Below are 24,472 nucleotides of genomic sequence, written 5' to 3' on the forward strand. Positions count from 1 at the left end.
ATTGAAATTGAGACCTTCTACTGCAATTTCTAAATCTCAGAAAACAACTTTCATTGCTGCACTTTATTTTTATAATTTACCTGTTTTGACAAGAACTGATAATGATCAAGAAATTACTGCTTAGTACAAAGATGCACTACATTAAGCTAACCTATTGTTGTTATATGCTACACAAAAATGGATGGACCATTTTGAGCTCTACAACGTGTCACCTTGCATTATTCTGACTACTGTGGATTATGTGCAACTAATAAAGCATTTTAATGAGAAAAATTAGACCAAGACATACCACTAAACCTGTACAAAAGTGTGAAAGAATATAGAATTCCATCTCAATCTCCATGTCTAATCAAATCTCGTTTCACTTGCGTGCTGCATGGTAAAGCTCCATGTAGTCGAGAGCTGGCCGGTTCCACGACCAGTCTTGCTCCATCACTCTCTTGCATAATGAGTTAAACCAATCCCGACCATCAAACCATCCAGAGATTGCCCTATAAATCCATTTTGTAAATGAATATTCCATGAAGAAACATAAAACAATAATTGGGTGCAGGGGCATGCTTGTGTGTGTGTGTGAGAGAGAGAGAGAGAGAGAGAGATTATAATAGTACAAACATTTGAACCAGTCCAAGTTTGTAGAAAACAGAAGACTTCAACAGTACACACTGTGCCTACTTTTAAGCCTTGTTTTTTTTCCCCTGACAAGTCCCAGAGAAAGTAAGAGCTCGTTTGGCAAATTGGTTTCTGTTTTTGTTTCTGAGAATTGTTTTCGAGAACAAAAAACAGTGGTTAAGGCGTTTGGATGATTGTTTTCAAAACAATTTTTACTTGAGAATAAATCAGACCAAGCTAAAAAAGAAGTCTATTTAAATAGACCAAGTCACCAAGCTATAAAACAAGTGGAAAGAATTAAAATCAACTCCATAAGCTTCGTAAGCCTTGATTCTTAGTCTTTGGCTTTCCAACAATGAATGGTGCAACATAGTTAACCAATATCTATGACAAGAAGTAAATACCAAAATGATGCAGCATAGTTAACCAATATCTATGACAAGAAATAAATACCAAAGGTAGAAAGGAGTGAAGGACAAAAGCAGCGCTCAAAGCAAACAACGAATAAGAGAACAAGCTTGTTCAAGCATAACACAACAAAAGTTATGTTTTATCATTTTATACGTAACAATTATTAGAACAAAGTTCAAGTAAATTTCTTTCTTCTATCACACTAGACAAGTGTAAATGAACTTTGAACATAAAAATTAGTGGCTACTTCCTTTTCAAACTTTAAAACACTTGATCGTGTAAATTGGTTCGCACGAAAACCCACCATTCACATATCTTTGAAGAGGTCCAACGCCATTCTCAAATCCCCAATTCGTGCATAGCCCGATATATAAGAGTTGTCCACGGACGAACATCTCTTTTAGAAATTTCATCGAACAACTTCTATGCATAATCCAAATCTTGAGATTTCACGTTCAAATTCTGAATATGAATACATACAGATTATGAATATGATTACCCACAACTGAACTGCAAAATCCAAATCCGATAAGGTGTTGGCTCCTCACTTCTTTCCCCAGACTCTCAGAGCACTAGAAGAAGAGCATGAAGACAACCGCCTCTACGCGTAAAACCCCATCGACATCGCTTCGCTTCATCCCTCCGAACTTGAAGAGTTCGTCAAAGGTCACACTCTATCTCTCTCACCGTCCTAGAGTCCTTCACGATCCCTCTCGATCACGCCTAATCCTTCACGATCCTACTCGATCACACCTAAGTTCGTAGGCGTAGCCAATCCAACAAGAGTGAAGGATAGTGGACGCGAGAGAGAGAGAGAGAGTTGCATATGATGGATGAATGGAGAGGAAGAAACAGCGTGCAGATGATGGATGAAAAATTAATTCATGTGAAGCCTCGAACCTGAAATCTGCAACCGAGTCCTCTACTGTGCACTTAAGTTGGGGAATGGGTTCAGCGTGTTTTCTTTAGAAACAAGAAAATTGTTTCCAAAAACAACTTAGACCTGTTTCCTTAAAACATGTTTCAGGTCAAAATTGTTTTCGTCCTTTTTGTTTTAAAAACAAGTTGCCAAACAGATGTAATTTGTTTTCAAACATGATTTTCTGTTTTGGAAACAAAAAATTGTTTCCAAAATAGGTTGCCAAACAGGCTCTAAGCCTCCTTAAAAATCCATACATATTTCTTTGGGGTTCAGCGACTACCTCAGATTGAAAATTTTGAACTAAGTAGCATAACTGAGTGTGGGCATTGAATTGTTTCCGTGCCACAGGCTCCTGTCAGGAGTGCATGTCTAAAGTGCAGTCATAGGCAATGGTTTTCTCACTTCTGAGATTTGTGATAATCAAGAAAGAAGCATGTGCACTTGGAAACTACTAATCAAGAAAAATACATTTGACTCATCATTAGATAAATACACATCTACGCACCTATTGAGAGCATAATCAACACCAGCAGCATCAGCTCCATCAAAATTAAATCCATTTGGTTCAAGACCTTGTGCTTGTGCTCTCTCTTTATCATGGTCAACATCAAATACAGTGTCATAAAGTCCTATAAAAGAAACACAATGATATGGAGAGTTAAATATACTCCCATTGGGAAAGGTGCTAACAAACCCTGCAAATCCCTTATGAAATCATCTCATTGTCATAAGAAGAAAACACCAGAGAATCAGTTGCAAGAGCATGAGACATTGGAACTCAATTCTGATACGTAAACATGACAGAAGTCTAGATGTCTAGCGCTAGTACCATATTAACGACAAGAACGTCAACAAGTTGTAGACAGTTAAATCTAAAATTACAATATTGGGCTCTGTGCTTAATTATGAAAATGGAAAAGGTGATATTAGGGTCTCAGGCAAAGTAAAAAATTAAGCAAAATGGCCTACACGTTGAGATCATTGTTCAATCTAACGCCTCATTTTAGTACAAAGGTAATTTTGCTAAGATATGTGCTATAACGACCTTTGATGTGGCATTTTTAAGTAAACATGAAAAATAACAAGAGATCATTCACATCTCAAAGTGCCTCAGCAGTAAAGACAAAATAGACACATGGTTGAGTAGCATCGCCTCTATTTTTTTGATAAAAGACGAGGAATGTACGCACCTCCAGTTCTTCGAACAACTGGTATTGAACCATATCTCATTGCTATGAGCTGTGTCAGTCCGCATGGCTCAAAAATTGAAGGGACTAGAATGAAATCAGCACCGGCATATATCTATCATAAGCCCAAGTGAGTCAGTAACGCCCATGGTCACACGCAGATGTAAGAGGTGAACATGCATCCAGGAAAAAAAGAAAAAATATATTAGATGTTTAAGTTCAGCGAGACCATACCAAGTGTGAGAGAGGCTCATCATACGTCAAACAAAGGCGAGCACGGTCACCATGAATAGAATGCAGTTGATTGGCCAAATTGACAAAGTCATTCTGAATACGAGGATCTGGGGCTGAACCAAGCAATACAACCTACATTTAGATGTTTCATCAGCAGAGACAAGAAATCATATAAAGAAAGAAAAACAAGTATACACAGAATTTCTGATACACTATTTGATTCTTAAGAAGCACCCAATGCAAACTGTAGAATATAGTTAGCTCCAAAGACAGAAATTAAACCGAGTCATTCTTACATTCACGTGACTATATCTGACAATATCATCTTAGATACATAGAGAAACAAGAGGGAGGGGGAGGAATAATGAGTAATGCTAGATACTATATTTTTATCCTATAATTGTCCAACAATATTGACGTGACACTCCAAATCAACCATTGGATCTCTTTTGTATCTTTTTCTTTTTTTTTAACAAAAAAGGATTGATCCAAGGGTTAGTTGGAAGTACCACGTCAGCCTTGTTGGATAGAATTACAATATCTACCATTTCTCTTATAATATTGCTAGCATTCTTATCATTAGCCGTACAATGTCCACATGTTAAGAGTAAAGTTAGAATATGCAGACAATGGACATTCATAGTACAGATCAATAAATAGAATAAAAAATAAAAATAAAGGAAGGAGAAGGAAGACAACCTGTCCATTGCGATCTAAGGTGCGCCAGATGGCATGCTTGATGAGATGGATTCCTTTCTGATGAGTTAAGCGAGTGATAACTCCTACTAAAGGGAGATCAGATTTTTTCAAACCAAGCCTTTGTTGCAAGGCTTCCTTGGCAGCTCTTTTACCTTCAACAACATTGTCTGAAGTGTACGAAATCTGAAATAAATGCATCATTTGTACTAGCTATACATGTAAAACTTGTGCAGTTCAACTTTGTTGAACATAAATTTGACGAGCACCTTTCACAAAAAAATCTTAATAGGAAGAAGAAAATGGCAAAAGAAAAAAGGGGCGGGGATGGGAGAGAGGGAGGAAGGGAGAGAGAGAGAGAGAGAATAATCCACTTACAGGAATGAACTTATCATTATATGGGTCCCATATATCAGGGTCAATTCCATTTAATATACCATGGAACTTGTAGAGATGGGGAGCAACTGCAGGATTTCTAGCAACCTCCTTTGAGTAGGTGTGGGATACCTACAGAGACAAACATAATTTTCTCAGATGCTACTACAATCTGAATCAGGCATACAAAGACACATCAAATCAATACAAATCACGTATTAGCTTTTCCAACGTTGGCTTTTGCACTTAATCATTGAAGAAACTACTGGAACAGTATAGATATGTAATTTGCACACCAACTAGAGGAGTAACAGCATTCCAATCCTATTGATGTGTTTGAGGAATAAAGGATCTTATCTGTCACTTATTTGGATCATTGGGAGGCTTAACAAAATTCTGCAAGAGGATCCAGTAGGAATTTTCTTTTGCATAATTTTTCAATCATAGTCAAACAAAGCCTTTTTTGAACTCTCAAAATTATCTTATTACAAAATCAAATTACTTAAGTTTCTTAAAAAAAGTTATCTCTTCAATAAAAAGTCAGAACTTCTAATTTATAGTTCAATCTAATTATGGGCAACCAAAAATGTAAGCAGTTCAATAAAACTGCCACCAGATATTGTCCCTGTTTAGATATGATCTGTCTCTGCTACCCTTCTCACCCAACTATCTGTTAGATTCGGATAAATTATATTTTATCTGTTGGTTATTTGATTTAGAGGATATGATTAAGTTTATCTTGTTAGCAGATGTATTAGAATTCAAGAGTGCAATTTTTCCTTTATAAATAATAACAGTGTGTGTGGGGGGTAATCTAAGAAAAGACCCTACCACTTATTTTTACTTACATGGTATCAAAGCCGAAGTCTTGAGTTCGAACATTGATTCCATAATTTACCACTCCATTTTAGTCTTTCACATTTAAAACTGTCAAACTTGCTGATGGCTCATCTACACGCATATTGGGAGATGGGACAGCCAATTTACTACCCAATGTTTCACTTTCATCTGTTCTGTTTGTTCCTAAATTTCCATTTAATTTAGCTTCTGTTAGTAAATTTACAAAATCTTCAATGCTCTGTTTCCTTTTATCTTGATTACTGTGATTTTTAGGATCTAAAGACGAAGAAGCTGATTGGTGGAGGTCATTAAGTAAATGGTTTGTACTGCATCAATCATGTCTCTGCAAGTCGTGCACTTCAATCTTCCTCAAGTTCTGATTCATTTCAATGGCAATGTCATCTTGGTCACCCATCTGTTCATATTTTGTGTCACTTAGTTCCTAGGCTCAAGTTCTAATTCATTTCAATGGCATTGTTGTCTTGGTCCTGATTACTGTATTTTCCATTATCTCTACGAGTATTTGGATGTGTTTGTTATGCTTATAATATGAGTCCTAATATTGATAAGCTTCACCCTTGTGCACACCAATGTATTTTTCTAGGTTATTCTCGAACCTAGAAAGGTTATCGATGCTATAGTCCAATCGTACGAAGGCATTTTGTGTCTGTTGATGTCATGTTTATTGAGACTAAGCCCTATTTTTCTAACTCTTATACTGGTAATCGAACTCTTGATATTCCTCTTCCAATTCTTGTTTCTATTTCTCCATTTGTTCCTCAACCTCCTCTTCAAGTATATACACGATGAAAGAAACAGCCCATTCCATCCATGCCACTGCCACTCTCTTCTTCATCTGCAGATTCTGCGCCTCACACTTCCAACGAGTTATCAATTGCACGAAAAGGTATAAGATCATGTCTCTCACCATCCTCTTTATAATTATGTTTCTTATCATGCCTTATCTGCTCCTTATTCATGTTTTATTATCAATCTTTCCTCTTCATGGGTTCCTACGTCTTAAAGACGCTTTATCTATGACGGACGGTGAAAGGCTATGGAGGACGAAATGTCTGCCTTGCATTGTAATGAGACATGGGATCTTATCCCCTTACCTTCTGATAAAAAGACTATTGGTTGTCATTGGTTTATACTATTAAATATCAACCAGATGGTACCATTGCTTCTAGTTGCTCTGGAACAATTAGGAGATTCTATAGGAGAAATCATTTGAAAGCTAGTCTTGTTGCCAAAGGCTATACACAAATGTATGGAGTGGACTATGCAGAGGTCCTAGGTGGTGATTTAATATGGTATCAGTGAAGGGGTTCTAAGTTTAAACCCTGTCTCTGTAATTCACCTCTCATTTCAATTAAATATTCCATGTGTTGTGTTTCAGTTATTGAGATGGAGTTTGAGCCCACATGTGAGGGAAAGTGTTAAAATATTAATTAAGTGATTAAATTCATCATTTCCTATAAGCTTAAACTTTCGAGATAAATGGTGATTTAACAAAAACAGACTCTCCAATTGCTAAAATTGCTTCAGTACGTGTACTCATATCTATAGTTGTCACATTTCACTGGCCTTTATATCAACTTGATGTGAAGAATGCCTTTCTACCTGGGGAACTTTATGAAGAAGTGTACATGGAAGCAACCTCCTAGGTTTGTTGCTCAAGGAGAGTATGGCAAGGTATGTAAGTTGAAAAAGGCCATTTATTGGTTGAAACAGGTGCCAAGAGCATGATTTGGAAAATTCAGCAATGCATTACTTGAGTTTGGCATGATGAGGTGTCAAAGGAATCATTCAATTTTCTATATTCATTATGGTAGCATGTATGTTTTGCTAGTATTATATGTTGATGACATTATGGTGCTGATTTATTCGCTTTAACCCTCCTAAATTTTTGACATGCTTCTTTCACGCTCAAGTTCATGACTCTGAAAACCATGTTGTTATAGAACTACATCAAAATGGTCAAAAGGGAACAAATCCACTGATAAGAAAGGCCGGTGTAAAAAGTATAGGGAGATTGAATAATCTTAGGAAATTTTAAGTACTTACAGTTGTAGCCTTGTCTGAGAATTCCATAGCTTTCCCAATGAAGTGTGCCCCAAATTCAAGGTTATGGATTGTGAAGACCACCCGAGCTTTACTGAGACCATAATTCACATAATGGTCCTTAAACAACCACGCAACTGGTGCACTAGACCAATCATGGCAGTGGATGATATCCTGTCCATTGCAAAGCACCAATTGATGGATATTCTTAAAACAATAGAATTCAATTTTTCTTGTCTAGAAGAGGTTGATTTAATTTAATATTAAACTAATCTGCTCTAACAGCAACGAAAATGAAGATTGGCAAAAGGTGATCTTGACAATTGCCTATATAAGCTGATATCCTGAACTGTAGCTTTATCTTATGAAATTCAATTGTGTTCTACCTTTGATTTGTCAACTTATCAACATGCATGTGTGTGACATATATAGCAGGCATAAACACATATATAGAGCAATGAAATTAATCCAATAAATTTAGCTCATTTGGTAATAACGGCAGGCAAAGCTGAAAGGTGGCATTGTAACTTCATACAGTCTCTCTCTCTCTCTTTCTCTTCAAAATGTTAGTAGGACCACCAATGAAGATATTCAGTTTAGCTTTAAGGAAATATGCCTACCAAGTATGACCACTCACAAAACGAAATAAATAGATTGCTTGAGCAAAACTCATAAATGTAAAACTTGAAACTATAGAACTTACAGGATGAAATCCGCTTTGGAGTAGAAATTCAAGAGCAGCATGGCAAAAGAAACCAAACCTCTCTGAGTCATTCCTACAGCCATATATGCAACCTGCCCAAAAAAATCTGCAAGGAAAAAAAAATTGCACCAAGAAATCTTGTAAGATATGTTTTGTTGCAAGTGGCAATTGAAGCTTGTGAAGACGGTGCACAACAGTGGTTGTGCAGGGGACGGACATTTTGAGAAAGATATACCGCGAATTTGTGTTTCACAATCTTCCAACTTGCAAAAATGGGTTTTCGGCAGAATAGTGTAAATTTACTATTCCATAATCAGGGCTCCCTATATAACTACACTACCCAAAAGTATAGAAGGTCAAGCAGAACAACCAAAGATTATTTTTGTACCCATATCAATGTCGATAAGTGAAAAGAAATGTTTAAAGCTCAAATTGCAATGATGTCAATTGCCAACAACAGGTGATTCCAACATATTTGAAAACTCCAAATGACAGATAACCTTCTAAATGATAGATTTTGAAGATCATATGGTTAGGAGTCTAAAACATACTTCAAGATATCACATTCAGGTTGAGTTCAGGTATAATCATCTCTATATTTTCAACGCATAAAACAACTTCTTAGTTCACAGCTTAGCTATTCAATACAGTGGCACACTGCCCAGAAGAGACAATAAAGCTATGGCTCACCCTTCAAGTGTTAGCAATTTTACTTAATATCTAAGTCAATTATCAGCACTAACGTAAGTGAAGAAAATAAAAAGAAACAAAGAAACAATACTTGTATGATTTAGAGCATTGTATTCCAACTCTGAAATGTGAGAGCAAAAGGTGAAATACATATTACCCATAAGTATACTAAACTAGATCAAGTACACGGCGCATAGCACAAAACATTTTAGAATTGCAGCAGGAAAACAGAATTACCTTCTCACCCACCCCCACCCTTTTTGCTTAGAAAAAAAAAAAGGGAAAACAGAATTACCCATTTTGGGGCTCCAAAAAGTAGACAGAAAGGCCTTCCACCTTCCCAGACCATACTTTAATTTCAGTCCCACCCCAGGAATAGCTTCTGTTGTATTGAAAGTCCTTCACCTATATCAGAATGCATTTCTTTGATAAATTCAGTTCTGAAAATTAAACATAGTAAGGTTAAATAAATATAAAGAAACCTATCATGAAAGGAACAGAGTGCAAAGATGACACAATATATGAAAATCATAAACATAAGAAACATTCACAACAGTTGTCATATATATATATATTCAGAAAGTGGCAATGAATATATGGGGAGAATTAGGGAAATATGGAAATATCAATTTTTTTTTTTTTTTTTAAAAAAAAAAAAAAAAAAAAAAAAAACCAATTTGGTTAGCATAGGAATCATCCAAGAGTGCATTTCTCAATTAATTTCCAAATATAACAACTCATACTTCTATCATCTTCATAAAATAGACCACAAAGAGAGAGAGCTAAACCACCACATACAGAGCCTTCAGAGAGCAGCTCCCTCTACTAGGCTAAAAATCCAAAACTCAAGAAATAGAGACTATAACATCTTGCACAAAGAAATAAGACATTATATATATACAAAAGCAACAGCAATGAAGCTTACATTGCTAAGGTTCAAACAGTCATACTTTGGAAGAATGGTATCCACATTGTGATTCAAATCTTGAATAGCACGAGATAGACTAGTGACAACATCACCAAGGCCTCCAACCTACAAAAGATGTTAGACACAAATGATAAAAAACAAAAATAAATAATATGTATTGTATTTGATCTTTAAGCTACTGTATGCAGACAACCTACTTTTTTAATAAGAAAATTGTGGTTACTAAAGATAAAATAGTCATCCTCTAGAAACAGGGAGCAGCTGTATAAGGAAAAATCATAGTGCCTAAGCTTCCTTCCTACCTCTGTCATTTTGGACATCTTTTCACATTAAAAAATGAATGCAAGTGTGGCATTTTTTTTTTCTTTTTTGCATTTCTATTAAAGAAGTCAAGCTCAACAATCCTAACTTTCCATCCTTAAGTACAGATAACTTGAGTGGTTTCTATGAGTAGACATTTTCGTCTATATTTGAAAGCAATAAGCACTCTCCATCAGGCACCCATGAGGTAATAATACAAAGTAACCACTTATTCAAGGCATTACACTAGGTTTTTGGCATTTAAATCAACTTCAAGCGGAACTGTTAGATGCCAATGAATTAACTAGATTAACCCCATGGAGTACTTACAGAATGGTGGTCAAATTCCTAAAATAATACCTTCAATTTTGAAAAAATAAAAAATAAAAATACAACAGTAGAAGTACGTTCACAGATCAGCATCTCGAGAGAAGATTGAACATTGCTTTTGTAGATCCATGAATCAACTAAATAGCCTAAACTTACCTTTGCAATGGGGGCCATTTCAACAGAAATATGGACTATGTGCATTGGTGGCTCCTTAACAATTCCTCCAAACACAGGTATGTGATAATCCATGCCATATTTGTTATCAAAAATTCCACCATCTTCTTTCTCAGAGAATACAAAGTCCATCATGTATGCATCCAATGGAACCTTGACTGCAAGGACAAAAGAAATGATGCATTTGTGTCTCAAAAAAATATAAATCTTGATGTATCAAAATATTTGCCCCCTGTCTGCAGCACACATAGTGATCTGTACATGTGACATGATTTAGCATAATTTTGCATACTGTCAAATTTTGTTGAGAGATGGCTTAGAAAAAAAAAAGTTGAGAGATGATTGATTGGCCTTTTTAAAATGTACCTATGCTAGATACTCTGCTTGAAAAGAGATCTATTGTCATTGGATATTTATACTAATTAAAAAATCGGCCTCGCTCCGAATGTTTGTGATGCGAAAACATTTAAATCCACAGCAAGGACCATAAAGCTCTGAATTAGATCAGTTACAAACAACAATTCTATGAGCCATGCTAGAATAAGACCTCCTAAATTTATGTTGAATTTAAATATCATCCTACCCTGGGGGCATCTGTACCTTATAATTTTAGCCTTGCACTGTTGCTAACTTATAAAATTGGTTTGGAAAAGGATAAGTCAAACACTAAGCAAACCATGAAACATTATTACTTCTGGTATTGCAAACATTTCAGATTGGGTAGATCTCATCATGTCCAATATGTTGATATTTATCAAGGTTATCTGACTCCAAGTTTAAATGTGATTTTTGAATTATGTGTTGAATGTCTGTGCACTAAATTCATTCAACTCAGAAAATGTTTTTCAAGACTTCTTTTCAAAATTCAAGAGAAACTGCCACACATTTGGGCAATAAATTGACTTAAAAAGGAGTTTGCGAGACAGATTGTTATCAATCAGCCCTATTACAAGTATGCCTTAAGTTGTTTCTTGAGAGAGAGACAGAGCCCTTTAAGCTGTCACACTATAGAGAAAAAGACAATAACTAAGCATGTAAAACTCACATGAAACTCACCAGTGGTTTTGACATGAGTATCATTATCCACGGACAACATTCTCTGAGGTGGTAATGGACCCTTGCTGTAGGTCCAACGGTTAAATGAACATCTGAACCAAACTTCAGGTTTTCCATTCAGAACTGTGTTAACAGGATTATAGAAAACTGTCACCGTGCTTCCTGCTTGAACATCAAGAGGCTCAGTGTAGACTATGTGCTTTTGAGATAGCAAAAACCTTTTCAAACTTCTATCCTTCGTTTCGGCTTTCATATGTGCTGTTCTTTCAGCCTGTGACAGGAGAAGCAGAGAGAAACAGAAATTAGCAGCAAAAAGAACATTAGAATAAAATGCTAAATCAAAAGTTTTCACAAGATCAAAACTATGATCATTCTATATTGAATACAAGGAATCATATCTCAACATCCATCTAGAACATCTTAAGATTATCATACAAAACTTATACTCATCATTTTTTTTTTTTTAATAAGTAATTGACCCCAATTGAAGGGAAAAGGGAGATTCGAACTAGCGACCTCCGATTCATGAGGCGTGATCTCCAGCCGATTGAGCTACCCTTTGGGATTAAAACTCATACTCATCATAAGGAGCACAAACACTGAAACAGAACCACCAGACCAGAACTCAGGTTGGGGATCCCTACCATCTGCATGTGAGCCACGGTAACCAGTAGCCCATCTGATCTTTGTGTACAGTATTCTTAGATGTATGTGCACCAAGAATAAGAAAAGGATGACCAAGTATGCTTTTACCAAAAAAACAGCAAGATCTTGCATCTTCACTATATTACATAAGGAAGAGTTTCAATTTAATAATCCTGGATGAAATATTTCTCTAAACCGACCTTGGCACGTGCAGCCTCTTCTCTTAACCTCCTCTCCTTCTGGAGTTTACTAAATATCTGTTGTTCTTCCTCAACCCAATACAGTTCTTCTGGAATGCCTTTTGGTACAATGGCATGGAAATCCTCGTGAAGATTGTTATCATACACAACGGCATTCTGAGGTGGTCCATCAGCAAAAACCCAATCTAAGACAATTGCTCGATCTGGTACAACAACTGCAGAAAATAAACTTTTTCAAAATTATTTGTCTTATAACATGCAATACTGACAGCATAAGAGAAATTCAACCTGATCCGAGGATTAAAAAAAATAAAACAATTAAAAAGCACCCCTCTTTTTTAATTTTACAGCAATCTTTTTGTGATCCACCTCTTAATGTCCATCTAGAATTACTAAAATAGATGGTAATATGACATCAAACTTACAGAAAGACTAGAGGCCTTTTATCTTTTTTAAAAAATAAAAATTCCAGCTCCCTTTCTCCAAAATTTTCAAACAATATCAAAATGAGTGAGCTTTCAAGTCATCAGAATCACCTTTCCTAAATTATTAAAAGGACTGATAACACTGACCAAAAATTAAGGACAACGATTACCCGACCAAGCCAAAAAACCACCCAACAAAATAATAAAAAAAAAAAACCACAAGCAGCCAACATTTCTTGTAACATATAAAGGCTATTGTCAATACCCGAAGAGTCACTGCAAGCTGAGGTTTGGGTATGGATAATCACTCCTAGCCCTTAAACATATGCAAGTTTGGCTCATTCATGGTCCTCATGGACATGGCAAAGGAGAGGGAAGTCTTAAAAGTAACTCATAGTCTGAGTTTGCTAAAGCATGTACTGTAACACCCCGGTCCCATATTGAGAAGAGATGAATAACTCACATGGAGTGAGTGGTTTATAAAGATACTCATGGGTGCTAAGTCTCACATTGCCTAGTTACTATGTGAAACTAGGCTTTACAAGGGATTCTAAGAAAGCTCCAAATTGACTAGTCCTTTTGAGGTGATAGCGCAGATGTGGTTAGTGCTTTTCTTTGAGTCGTTACAAATGGTATCAAAGCCATTGCCTAGCTTAAGATAGGGAGAGCATGCACAGGCCCATGAGGGTCGCTAGTGGGCACTCGTTGGGACGCTAAGAAGGGGGGATCCCATTAGGGTCGCCAGCTGGGACGCTGGGTCCCAAAAGGGGGTGATTGTGACATCTCATATGGCCTAGGTATGGGAATGGGTATATGCTTATATGTATATTCGCACCCTTCTTGACACAACACGTTTTAAAGCCGTGATGGCCATGAACGTATCAGAATTCCGCAGTTAAGCGTGCTTCTGCGAGAGTAGTACCAGGATGGGTGACCTCCTGGGAAGTCCGGTTCGGGGGAGCCAAAAGCAGACAATATTGTGTCTTTGGGGTGGGCCATTACACGTACTCCCTTGTATCAAACACTTATACTTTACATATAGAATATTGATACACATAAAAGGATAACACAAATACGTGTGTGTGTGTGTGTGTGCTAACCTGAGTATATGTCCAACTTCCCATCTCTTCTCTCTCTCTCTCTCTCTCTCTCTTGTGGGTTCATCTGACGAAGATCATAATGTTCTCAAAAGTTTGGGGTTGCACCATTGACTTTAGGCAACACCACATTTTATGAAAGTTCGCATATATCACATATCAAGCATACAAGTTGAATGATACTTGGCATGCTTAGTTGTTTCTGGTCCAAGAAGACTCAGCAGATAAGTGTAACAACTGATGGATACCAACTGATGCCACCTTGCAGATGAACCTTATATTTTGTCACTCTGGCCACATAATTTAAAGTCTACCAAAGCATCATAACAACATTAAAGATAAGAAAGAAAAATATTTCCATTAACACATACCATCAGCATACCACCAGTTGCCATTCTTTTCTTCAGAGCTGATAAGCCTTTCAACAATGGACAATCCATCCTTCCAACCATTATACCCCCCATGAATCCAAAGTTCCTTCGAATGAACAAGGGGGCCAGAAATTTTATTATAGTATAACCTGAACAAGTCTTCACCTTTAAACTCACTAGGCTCTATGTACCAAACATTATCAACAGACCTTGCAGCCTTTTTCATAAACTGTTTCAAAACTTCTCGCCTCCTTTCAGTCTCCTCCATTGCCTGCGCTCTATCAGCTTCATGTGCAGCTCTCTCTGCTTCTATTTGCCTCTGTTCCTCTGCTTGTCTTTCCCTTTCAGCTTGCTCCTTGGCAAGTTTCTCTAGTTCCTTACGTTTCTCCTCAAGCAAGAAATCTTCAAATTTGAACACATCCATTCCACCTTCAACAGTTTCGCAGAAATCCTTTCTATCATTATTTTCATAGACATTTTGCCCATTGAAAAAGACAAAGTCCATCTTGTAGGCTTCCTTGGGAACATGAACTTGGCAAGACCACCAATCCCCTTTCAGATGTGTTTTGTTTAACCTTATTGTGAAATATTTCCATCTCCAGTCATTGAAGGCTCCCATTATGAGAACATCTGGCTCGTTATTTAAAGAGGAGAGACTCCTGTTAAGGAAAACTTCTATATCTTGATCAGGTTTCACCAGTTGCGGAAAAACAAACATCTTGTTCCCTCTTGAGAAGTTCTCCTCAGCCAGCATCTCAATTTTCTCCTTACGCAAATTCGCCTCCATCTCCAACTTTAACTTTAGAGATACTTCTTCAATCATCTTTTCATCAGTTTCCGTGCTTTTATCTTCTGTAGTGTCATCAGTCTTTATGGCATCCAGGTGTATTCCCTCCGGAGCCATTCTATCAGGAATGTTCTCAATATCAGTTTTGGAATCTGTTTCCATCTTCTGTAACTCTGCTGCATCCTTATCGACTCCAGCTATACTTCCATTTTTCACCACTTCATTTCTCACAGCAATAGCTGATAATTTACTTGCCGATGAAATATCATTGGTTTCCCCAATAGTTTCAATTGAGCCCTCTTTCTCTTCATTATTTGTTTGATCCCTCTCCTGGGTGCTCGTTCCCACCGGGGTTTTTGGCGTTGGCGTGAATCCCCCTGGAGCAGGGCGTTTAGGCCTCCCATGTGACATTTTCTTCGGTCTCCTCCTTGAAAAATCTGCCAATAATGCAGAGCCAGGATTTAACAAGTAAAAGTAAGAAAAGGTCAAAATTTAACTTCGAACCAGAACAGAACAATAATAGCCAACTCACCTGCACTAGCAGCAACCCCAACTCCATGGCACTCTTTTGGCCCCGAAGAAGACTGAAAACAGAACCATAACCCGAGAACATTTCGTTTGAGAATGAAGTCACATTAATACAAGCCCAATATTTATAATAAGAATAACTATGGCAAACAAGACACAGTTGACACTCAAACACGTACTAACAAAGCATAATTAAAAATGATCTTATTACCTAATGAATCAATCAGATACTGAATGCCCAGAAACGAAAAACGCGAACTTCATAAACACAGCTTACACTTTCCAAACCAATCAATAACGTAACAAAGAGACCCAGAAAATAAAATTCACCAACCAACATCCAGATTCTCATTAACAGAACTTGAATAAACAATTTACGAATATCCTACTTCAGAATCAAACAAACCCATAACATGTCTAGTAAAATAACAGAAAATTCTTACATGGGTGGGTGCCATCAAAATCAAACACAACAGAGCCCATTGGAACAGTGAAAAGAGGAACACCACCAAGAAAAATCATACATATATTACATACAGTTATATGCACTGCAATGAATAAACAAACCAATTACCTGAGATAAATGAGTGATTCTTCCATGAGGAAAGAACCCAAGAAAAGGTTTGAGCTTCAAGTGTCTTCTCTGATTGAACACTGGTCTGCAACCGAGTGGCCTCTGTGTCAGCAAAGCCACATCCATAGTTGTTCTCAAAGAATGTTCTTCAAGGTTTTTCTTCTTCTTCCTCTTTATGAATCAGCTAAAAACATCCTCTGATTGATCCCAGCAGTTGATCTCTCTCTGAATTTGTGCATTTTCAATAATTAAATAACAACAAGTTGAAATATTTAAAGAAACAGAAGAAAATTTAGATTTTAGAGTAACCGGCTAACAGCCAAAAAAAGAAAGAGTCCTATATAATCTCGGCCATACGTGTAACGAAATGGGATTAACATTCATGTATCATTGTGACCGTTGATAAAATTTTGAAGATTTTAAATTTTTAATGGTATCAAACTCAGCTAACGCTTTTGAAAGGCTGATAGTCCGTGATAGCCTACCCAAGTGGTGAGGGGAGGCATCAACCAGGAATTGACACATCAAATAGGGACGTGCCACGTGAAGACAAAACCCTACTAGCAGAATTAGGGAGTTCTCACTCCTCTTATGTTACAGTTTAATAGTCCAGGATTAAAGGTAAATATTTTAATGCTCAATTATCAAGACCACGAAAAGATGGATTATACTTATCACCTTCGGGGTTAGATGTTTCAAGTAAGTGTGTTTGGTATTTCAGATTGTTCAAGACATTAAAGATCTTCGACTCTCCAGATTGTTCAAGATATTAAAGATTATAGCACTTATCCGAAGCCAACGTATTAAGAGATATTAATCCAATCACAAAAAGTATCATATCAAACATAAACCTTGTCAAATATCAAGCAATTAGGGGTTGGTATGAAAATGAATGAACACAACTTGGTTGTTGAAATAGGGTGCTTGCAACATTATTCATAGACTAAATTGACAGATAAATCCTGCTAGAGGCCAAGGTGCTATTTGCATATATAATATCGTGTTATAGGGACTTTTTGTTTATGGCATGTGAATTGTGAAGAGATGGTGACACTGTGACAGGGTAGCTCACCAGCCATGAGTTATAGCCATTTATGGTCCTCCAGAGTCGAAAGGGAGAAGCCAATTGTATATTTTCCCAAGAAAAGATTAAGGGTTGTAATGGCCAAGCTTTAACCGATAGGAAAAGTTAAATCTAATATTTTAATATTCTTTTTTACTGTACTTTAATCTCTCCTTCGATAAGTGAGGTTTAACACATAATTTTTTTACGAGGCTCAAACTTTTTTTTCAATAAGTGAGATCTAACACATGAAATATTCAATTGAAATAGAAAATGAATTACGTAGGCAAAATTCAAACTCAAAACATTGGCTCCGATAACATTTTAAATTATAAAGTATCCTAGAAATAAATTTAATAATTTGATATTCTAATATTCGTTACTAGCTAGCTAGCTAACAACATTAATATTTATAAAGAGTACTGAACTTCACCAAAAAAATTGGGATTCAATTGAGCAATGATGGACCAAGGGGGTGGATCTAGATCTTTCAGCAATTTTTGTAGGAGAGCATTTGTGGGGCCCACATGCCCTAACAAGTAAGCAAGTTGTCCAAGACCTACTCGAACAGGTAGGCCAAAGGAACTCTCTCACATTTTTTGTCCGAATTGCTAAGAGAGCAGTGAATTCGAATCTTTTAACAATTTGTGCGAGAGCTTTTATGGGGCCCCGCATGCTCTAACAAAGTAGGCAAGCTACCCGAGACCTACTCTGGCAAGTGGGCCAAAGGAGCTCCCTCACATTTGCTTTTTAAATTTCTAATAATCCGAGCAGTAAAATTGTTAAAGGTCTCTATTTGAGGCAGTGGTCCCTTTCGGTTTTGAACATTTTTCTTTTATTATATATATATAAAGAAAATATTTCATATCCAAACCTTATAATTGCTCAAAGTCATAAGCCACAACCCTTTTTTTTTTTTTTTTTTTTTTTTTTTATATATATATATTATTATTATTATTTTTTTAACGTGTCTACACAAGAGGGAGAATGGGGATTCCACAACCCATTTGACTACACACAAATAATTGTTTTTTTAAAAAAGTGAATTTCCCTTATTTTGCAATGCGATGCAACAACCCTTATTTGGCTCCTTTATTCTTGCAATGCATGCAGCAATAACAATGACCTAATGAGATATGTTATTTGCACAACTCTTATATAATAATTACACAACAATACTGATGTGTCTAGTATTTTTCTAAAAGATACTAAAAATGTTAGACACATCAGCATTGTTGAATTTATTGTGCAATTATCATGCAGATAACATATCTCACGGGAAAATGCTCTACTCTCCAAATTTTTATTCCCAAAAGCGGTTCTCAAATGATGTGTCATCATCCCATGAGATGATTACGCATTTTCCAAAATGATAAATCACATGAGATTGTGACACATCATTTGAAAATCAAATTTTGAGAAAAAAAAAATTTAGAATATGTAGCCCTTCTCCATCTCAAGACTCAACTCACTCAACGACTCTTTATTTGTCTCCCAACTTGTTTTTATCAGTAATTGGTATTTGTGCCTGATCGACCGACCACCAAGAATAAAGTCACAGGATGTTACGTTCCTGATCCAGGGCTTTGTTGGTGTGTTGGACCCCTACTGTTTCTTGCCCTAGTTTGTGAGTTGTGAGTTTAATTCTTTGTTGCAGTTACACCTGTTTTTCATGGGAGAAGATCGATAACTGTACGTAGTCACAGGATCTCTACATGCCGAGCGCTTTGTGTAAAAGGGCCATGTATTAAATGTTTGCAGGAGAAGCAGCCCATACAACACAGAATTTGGTAGGAGCCAGCTCTAGTCGTTCACACTGGATGGTGCCCTCCTCCAACTGATTTCATTAAAGTTAAGTACTGGAATGCAGCTTTAAACAAAAATGAGGGCTGTATTGGTGTGGGTATGATTGCTCGGGACTGTATGAGACGTTTTTTGGGCGCACGAAGTCTTACTCATACACTCAAAGTGGACGCCAAAATTGCAGAAACCATCGCTGCATTAGGGGCTGTCCAGTTCAACAACGAGGTGGGATTTCTTGATGCTATTTTTAAAGGAGATGCAGCTCAAGTTATCTCATACATTAATTCAAGCCCACCCTATCTCTTTAGGATTGGTCATTTTTTTGATAGCATTCATGTGGAGAAGCAATGTTTTAGTTCGCGCCCTTTTATTTTTACACCTAGAGTGGCAAATTTCGCAGCCCATAGTTTAGTAAAAGAGGCTGCTTGTCATAAGACTGATTTGTGTTGGCGGGAGGATATTCCTAGCAATATCTCTAGTACTGTTCTTAGGGAAGCTGTTATTCCCTAGATCATATTTTGTGGGATCAAGTTATTTTCATGGTTATCGGATTAATGAAGAAGCATAGATTTTGTTGAAGTAAAAAAAAATGTAGATTGGCTAGATTTTTAGATATATAGAAAATTTACATTGTTTTAAATTCAATGACTAAGAAATTAGACATAACTTTTCTGTAGTCGGACTGAAAGTTTTCCATATAAAGGCCAAACCTTAGAGAACCACACAAGTGAAGAGCAATTTCTAAGGACCAACTTAATTGCACAAGCAGTGGACCATGATAAAGGCTCATGTATCACCACTCACTGAATGCTTCCGTAGCTATACAATCAAAGGGCTTTGAATTTAAACAATTGCATGCTAAATGACCAAGTTAGAATACACAAACTTGCGATATTTTGGCTTTATGGTTAATACGTTAAATCACTACTTATTCTACTCAGTGTTGGTTCAAACTCTCTCTAATAAGTAAAGTCCATCACGTGAAATATTTAAGTGAAATGGGAAGTAATGACGGAGAGGAGGTTCAAACTTAGGACATTTGCTTTGATACCACGTTAAATCAACACTTATATTAAAAGTTTAAAACTAATAGAAAATTGTTGATTTAATTATTTAATTACTATTCTAACACAAAAAGAAAAACTGTATTTTGAACACTAGGATCACTTTTGAGAAGATTTCATCCTTAAGTACATGCTAACCTCATTATGTTAGGGCTTTTAAAGAACCATATTAAATCGACAACCATAAGAGGAGAAAAGTGTTTTCTCTGACATGCTAAACTCATGGGGGCATATCTAAATAGATAATCCCAAGTCAACTGCAATAATATATCGACACCACCCTCTCAAAAGTAGAAGGAATCAAGTTAAAGTTATCGTGAAACTCAGATCTTTAGAATACATTGGTTATTAGCAACATCAGTTCATTGAAACTCAGCCTGCAAGCTGCAACATAGAGCCACCCTGTTCTGGCACCGAGTATGTATCATAACAGCCATTAATATCAGATTTTGAAGCCATAGAGTAAGTGAATAATACAAACAAGAACAAGGACATGGGAGATTTGTATATCAAGTGACCATGGAAATGATTAAAAGCTGCAATAAGGAAGCTATGTACAGTTAAAGCATAGACTAACAAGATTACCATGCTGTGAGATTTTTAAATAATACAATTTTACAAGGGAGAAAAAATGACATACAAAAGTAAGTAGAATGCTCCTCTGTTCCAAAATACATTGCAGTTCTCGGTGTGAATACGCATGAGAATTACAATGAAAATGTGTAAATTCTGCATAACTGTTCTTAAACAAGCATATCTGGATGAATTAGGAAACATCCATAAAAGTACCTATAAAGAAGCATAACATTGGCTCACTATCCTAGGCTTGAGCAGCATTGGCACCAGCAACAATCTCCAAAATCTCACCCGTGATTTTAGCCTGGCGCTGCCTATTGTAGATAATAGACAGGGTCTTCTTCAACTCACTTGCATTATCAGTTGCACTGCTCATGGCACTCATCCTAGCAGCAAGTTCACTGGCTAGCGATTCCTGTAATGCCCTCAAAATCTGGCTGTTCAAATACAGAGGCAGCAAAGCATCAAGAATCTGAACTGGGTCCTGCTCAAACTGCAAAATTGGCGAGAAATCGGGTGTTGGAGTCCTCACAGTATCTCTTTCCACAGTCAGTTTCCCTTCCTTGGTTGTAAGCCTGAACAACTCATCCTCAGCAGCATCCACACAGTTTCCGTTCACATCACAGATCTCTCCCTTTGGGGAGAGTGGAAGCAAGGTATGAATAACCGGATCGGACTTAACCAATGACACGAATTTGGTGTATAAAAGCTCCACCTTATCCACCTCTTCACTAACGAAGAGTGAGAAGACATCATCAGCAATGGCCTGAGCTTCTTTAGCAGTAGGGAGATTACTGCCATCAAGAAACTTATCAACCGGAATGTAAGGCCTCCGAAGGAAGTACGAGTTACCCTTTTTACCAACACTAATAACAGTATAATCAACACCAAGACCCTTCAGTTCCGCGATCCTGGCCTCTGCTTTCTTGATAAGTTGATTGTTGAAACTGCCACAAAGACCCCTATCCCCGGTGACAACAACCAAGGCAACCTTCTTGACAGTCCTAACATTGGTGAGAGGGGCATCTATGTCTTCAGTTTGCAGCTGCTCATTGATGTTGTAAAGAACTTCTACCAGAGTCTCTGAGAAGGGTCTGCCATTAACAACGGCTTCTTGAGCTCTTCTGACTTTAGCAGCAGCAACAAGCTTCATAGCCTCGGTGATCTTCTGGGTGTTCTTCACCGAGTCAATACGATCTCGGAGCTCACGAAGACCGCAGTGGATTGGGGTTACCGATCTAGAGGGGTTGCAGGTGGGTGTATTGTGGGATGGAACCTGAAAAGGGTTGAGAAAAGAACGGAAAGAGAGTCCAGAAACATCGGAAAGAGAAGGTTTTGAGGACACCCACATTGTTAAATTCGAGCAAGCCATCGTTTTGTTGGGGTTTTTGGGCTCTGGGGGAGAAGAGGAAGTCGGGAGCAGAGAGAGAGAGGGTGTGGTATGTGGGCTTGGTTTTTCTTTTGTAAAATCTTATCTTCATGTGGTGTTGGGATGTGTCTTTCTTCTGGTATGGAGGAAAGGAGTGGAAATGAGTGGAGGGAGAGGGAGAGCGTGGATGAGGTTTTGGGATAAGGATTTTGACCGTTGAGAGATTGCTTGGGGTAGGAAGTTGATTCTTATTTTATCGTTGATTAACGGTGGGCCTCCTCTCTTATATGTGGCATGATTTGAGGGGGACTACTGGTTACATAAGAGCTTCCCTATCCTGATTCCTGAAAGGTATATGCGGCCATGCGACTGGGATCCTTTCTGAGCCAAACTGAGTTCAGAGGTTCATTTTGGATCCATCGGTAACTACTGAAACGGGTATAAACATCCATCATCCGGATGTCCAGTAATTTGTTGTAATTTGTTGCTGTCTGTCTGAAATCCACTCAAACAGTTAAGTCTTATAAAGATTTTCTCACATTGACCGTCTTAATGATAGTAAAATTGTTAAAAATTTCTATCCGTATAAAGAGTATGATCTGAAAAGTTACACTAGTTAAAGAAATCATATTTGCATATGTTATTATTGTACAGATGATTTTGACTGTTGTTATTGTTGGAAATTATTCATTTCGTTTACTTTATTTGTTAAATAAAGAGTTATTTCAAAGGCTTAAATGATTAAAAAAAAAAGAAAAGAACTTAATCATTTAAATTAATATTATAACGCTCTTCTTATGTTTGGATTGAACTCTTCATCAACAAATAAGGCTCAATACGTAAAGGGAAATGCTGGATGGGGGACACTCATCCGTCCCCATCACTCATATATAATAAAAAAATAAATTTTTATTAAAAAAGTTGGCTTTGATGGACATCAAAGCCAACTTTTTAATAAAAAATTATTTTTATATTTGTTGCTGGATGGGGTTCATTTACGTCCCCTGTGTAACAAGCCTCATACGTAAAATATTCACTTGAAATGAGGGCAAATTGTGGAGACAGCATTTGTATTCATGACATTTACTCTCATATTAGATTAAACCACCAATTATTTCGAAAGCTTAAACTAATAATTAATTATTTACTTAATCAATTAAATTAATGTTCTAACATTGTTCAACCTTCCATTGACCCTTTGTTGATGGCCTCATGGAAAGAATTTCTGGCCATGTCAGTGTAATTTTTTCTTCTTCTTAGGGTCACACTAGCCATTTGGTCAATTTTAAGATTGAATTTTTTGGAGAATTGAACGTTTAAACTAAAAACAAAACGAAAAGACAAAATAAAATAAAATAAAATAAAATATGAGCACCACACAATCACACTGGTTAGATATCATTGTCGAAGATTGTCCATTTGGACAAATATCAATTTCAACATTTTATAGACATATCGATGCATGTTATCATGTTGACATATCGATGCTTATTCTAAACGAGTACTGGAACCTTTAAGCATTAACAGGATCAAGAGATGCGTTGCTCAGCATATTCCTTTAGGAAAGATCATCACATTCTTCTCTAGGCACAGAAAAGGATAGGAAAGGGATGGTGGCGACCCTACCCGCAATCCCAAAAAGTAGGAACGGAACGCGGGCCACTAAAGCATAAATGAGAGGTCAAGCCTAATTTTTAAGACCAACAACCTCTCCTTATTTCGTCCCTGCCAAGAGATACCAAAAAATTATCTTCAAGAAGAGTATACCGATTGATCCTATATCACTAAGGTAAAAGCTATGGATACAAAGAGAATTTTTTTTTTTTTTTTATATAATTCAGCAATCTGTTCTGGTGATAGATCAGCACATTCTTCATTTAACCATCTAGAGTCCTAAAGCACGCTACAGTGGATGAATACAGGCTTAGTGAACATTAAGAAAAGTAATTAGATAGACTAACATTGGCCATGCAGAACTTGCTGTTTTGGAAGCGAAGATATGGGAATGCTTCTAATATGATCTTTACGAAATGACTAAATTGGTATTGAGTTCAAATGCTAGCGAGCTTCATAGATGAACAATTCTAATTTTCACTCGATCAGTAGGTCCTGGTTTAGAAAAGCAGACACTACAAATTGCGAATCAACCTTTAAAAGGATATTGTTGAGTCCTTTCTTCATGGCCTCTCTGATGGCAAGTAATGCAGCCCTAGCCTCACCCGCCAAAGGATCCCCTGGGGGAACTCTTCTGTCCATTTGAGATGTTTTCCAGCAGAGTCCTAACAGGTAGTAAGCTCCCAAAGAGGTCTAGTGGATCGTCACATCAAAATTGATCTTGAGACAGTTTTATGGAGGCGGCAACCATTTTTTAATCTTTAACCTACTACTGGAGATTGAGCTCTAAGTCACAAGATATTCTCTATAAAGTCTTTTTGCATGTTCCACTAG

General features: G+C 36.9%; 2 protein-coding genes across 2 annotated transcripts; both read right to left on the reverse strand.

The window, feature by feature from the left end:
• Positions 1–21: 21 nt before the first annotated feature.
• On the reverse strand, positions 22–16,415 carry LOC133867992 (starch synthase 3, chloroplastic/amyloplastic). The gene is made up of 16 exons (XM_062304780.1): positions 16,150–16,415; positions 15,580–15,631; positions 14,261–15,484; positions 12,368–12,582; positions 11,523–11,793; positions 10,449–10,624; positions 9,660–9,767; positions 9,030–9,139; positions 8,045–8,150; positions 7,345–7,515; positions 4,441–4,569; positions 4,066–4,248; positions 3,367–3,498; positions 3,136–3,247; positions 2,451–2,574; positions 22–491 (listed from the first exon to the last, which is right to left on the reverse strand). The coding sequence occupies exons 1-16, from the start codon at positions 16,273–16,275 to the stop codon at positions 362–364; spliced, it is 3,369 nt and encodes a 1,122-aa protein (XP_062160764.1). The 5' UTR covers positions 16,276–16,415; the 3' UTR covers positions 22–361.
• A 4,219-nt stretch (positions 16,416–20,634) lies between these two features.
• On the reverse strand, positions 20,635–22,219 carry LOC133869678 (ATP synthase gamma chain, chloroplastic). The gene has a single exon (XM_062306741.1). It carries the CDS (start codon positions 22,025–22,027, stop codon positions 20,900–20,902), a length of 1,128 nt encoding a protein of 375 aa, XP_062162725.1. The 5' UTR covers positions 22,028–22,219; the 3' UTR covers positions 20,635–20,899.
• Positions 22,220–24,472: the final 2,253 nt, after the last annotated feature.

This window comes from Alnus glutinosa, chromosome 5 (genome assembly GCF_958979055.1).
Source record: "Alnus glutinosa chromosome 5, dhAlnGlut1.1, whole genome shotgun sequence".
Taxonomy (NCBI): domain Eukaryota; kingdom Viridiplantae; phylum Streptophyta; class Magnoliopsida; order Fagales; family Betulaceae; genus Alnus; species Alnus glutinosa.

Bases quoted from the DNA above. Each gene is read 5' to 3' on its own strand.
- LOC133867992 (XM_062304780.1), bottom strand. From the start codon at position 16,275: ATGGATGTGGCTTTGCTGACACAGAGGCCACTCGGTTGCAGACCAGTG. The intron at 15,632-16,149 runs GTAATTGGTTTG...TTCTGTTTTCAG, and splicing joins GAATCACTCATTTATCTCAG to TCTTCTTCGGGGCCAAAAGA. The intron at 492-2,450 runs GTGCGTAGATGT...ATGGATTTATAG, and splicing joins GTTGATTATGCTCTCAATAG to GGCAATCTCTGGATGGTTTG.
- LOC133869678 (XM_062306741.1), bottom strand. From the start codon at position 22,027: ATGGCTTGCTCGAATTTAACAATGTGGGTGTCCTCAAAACCTTCTCTT.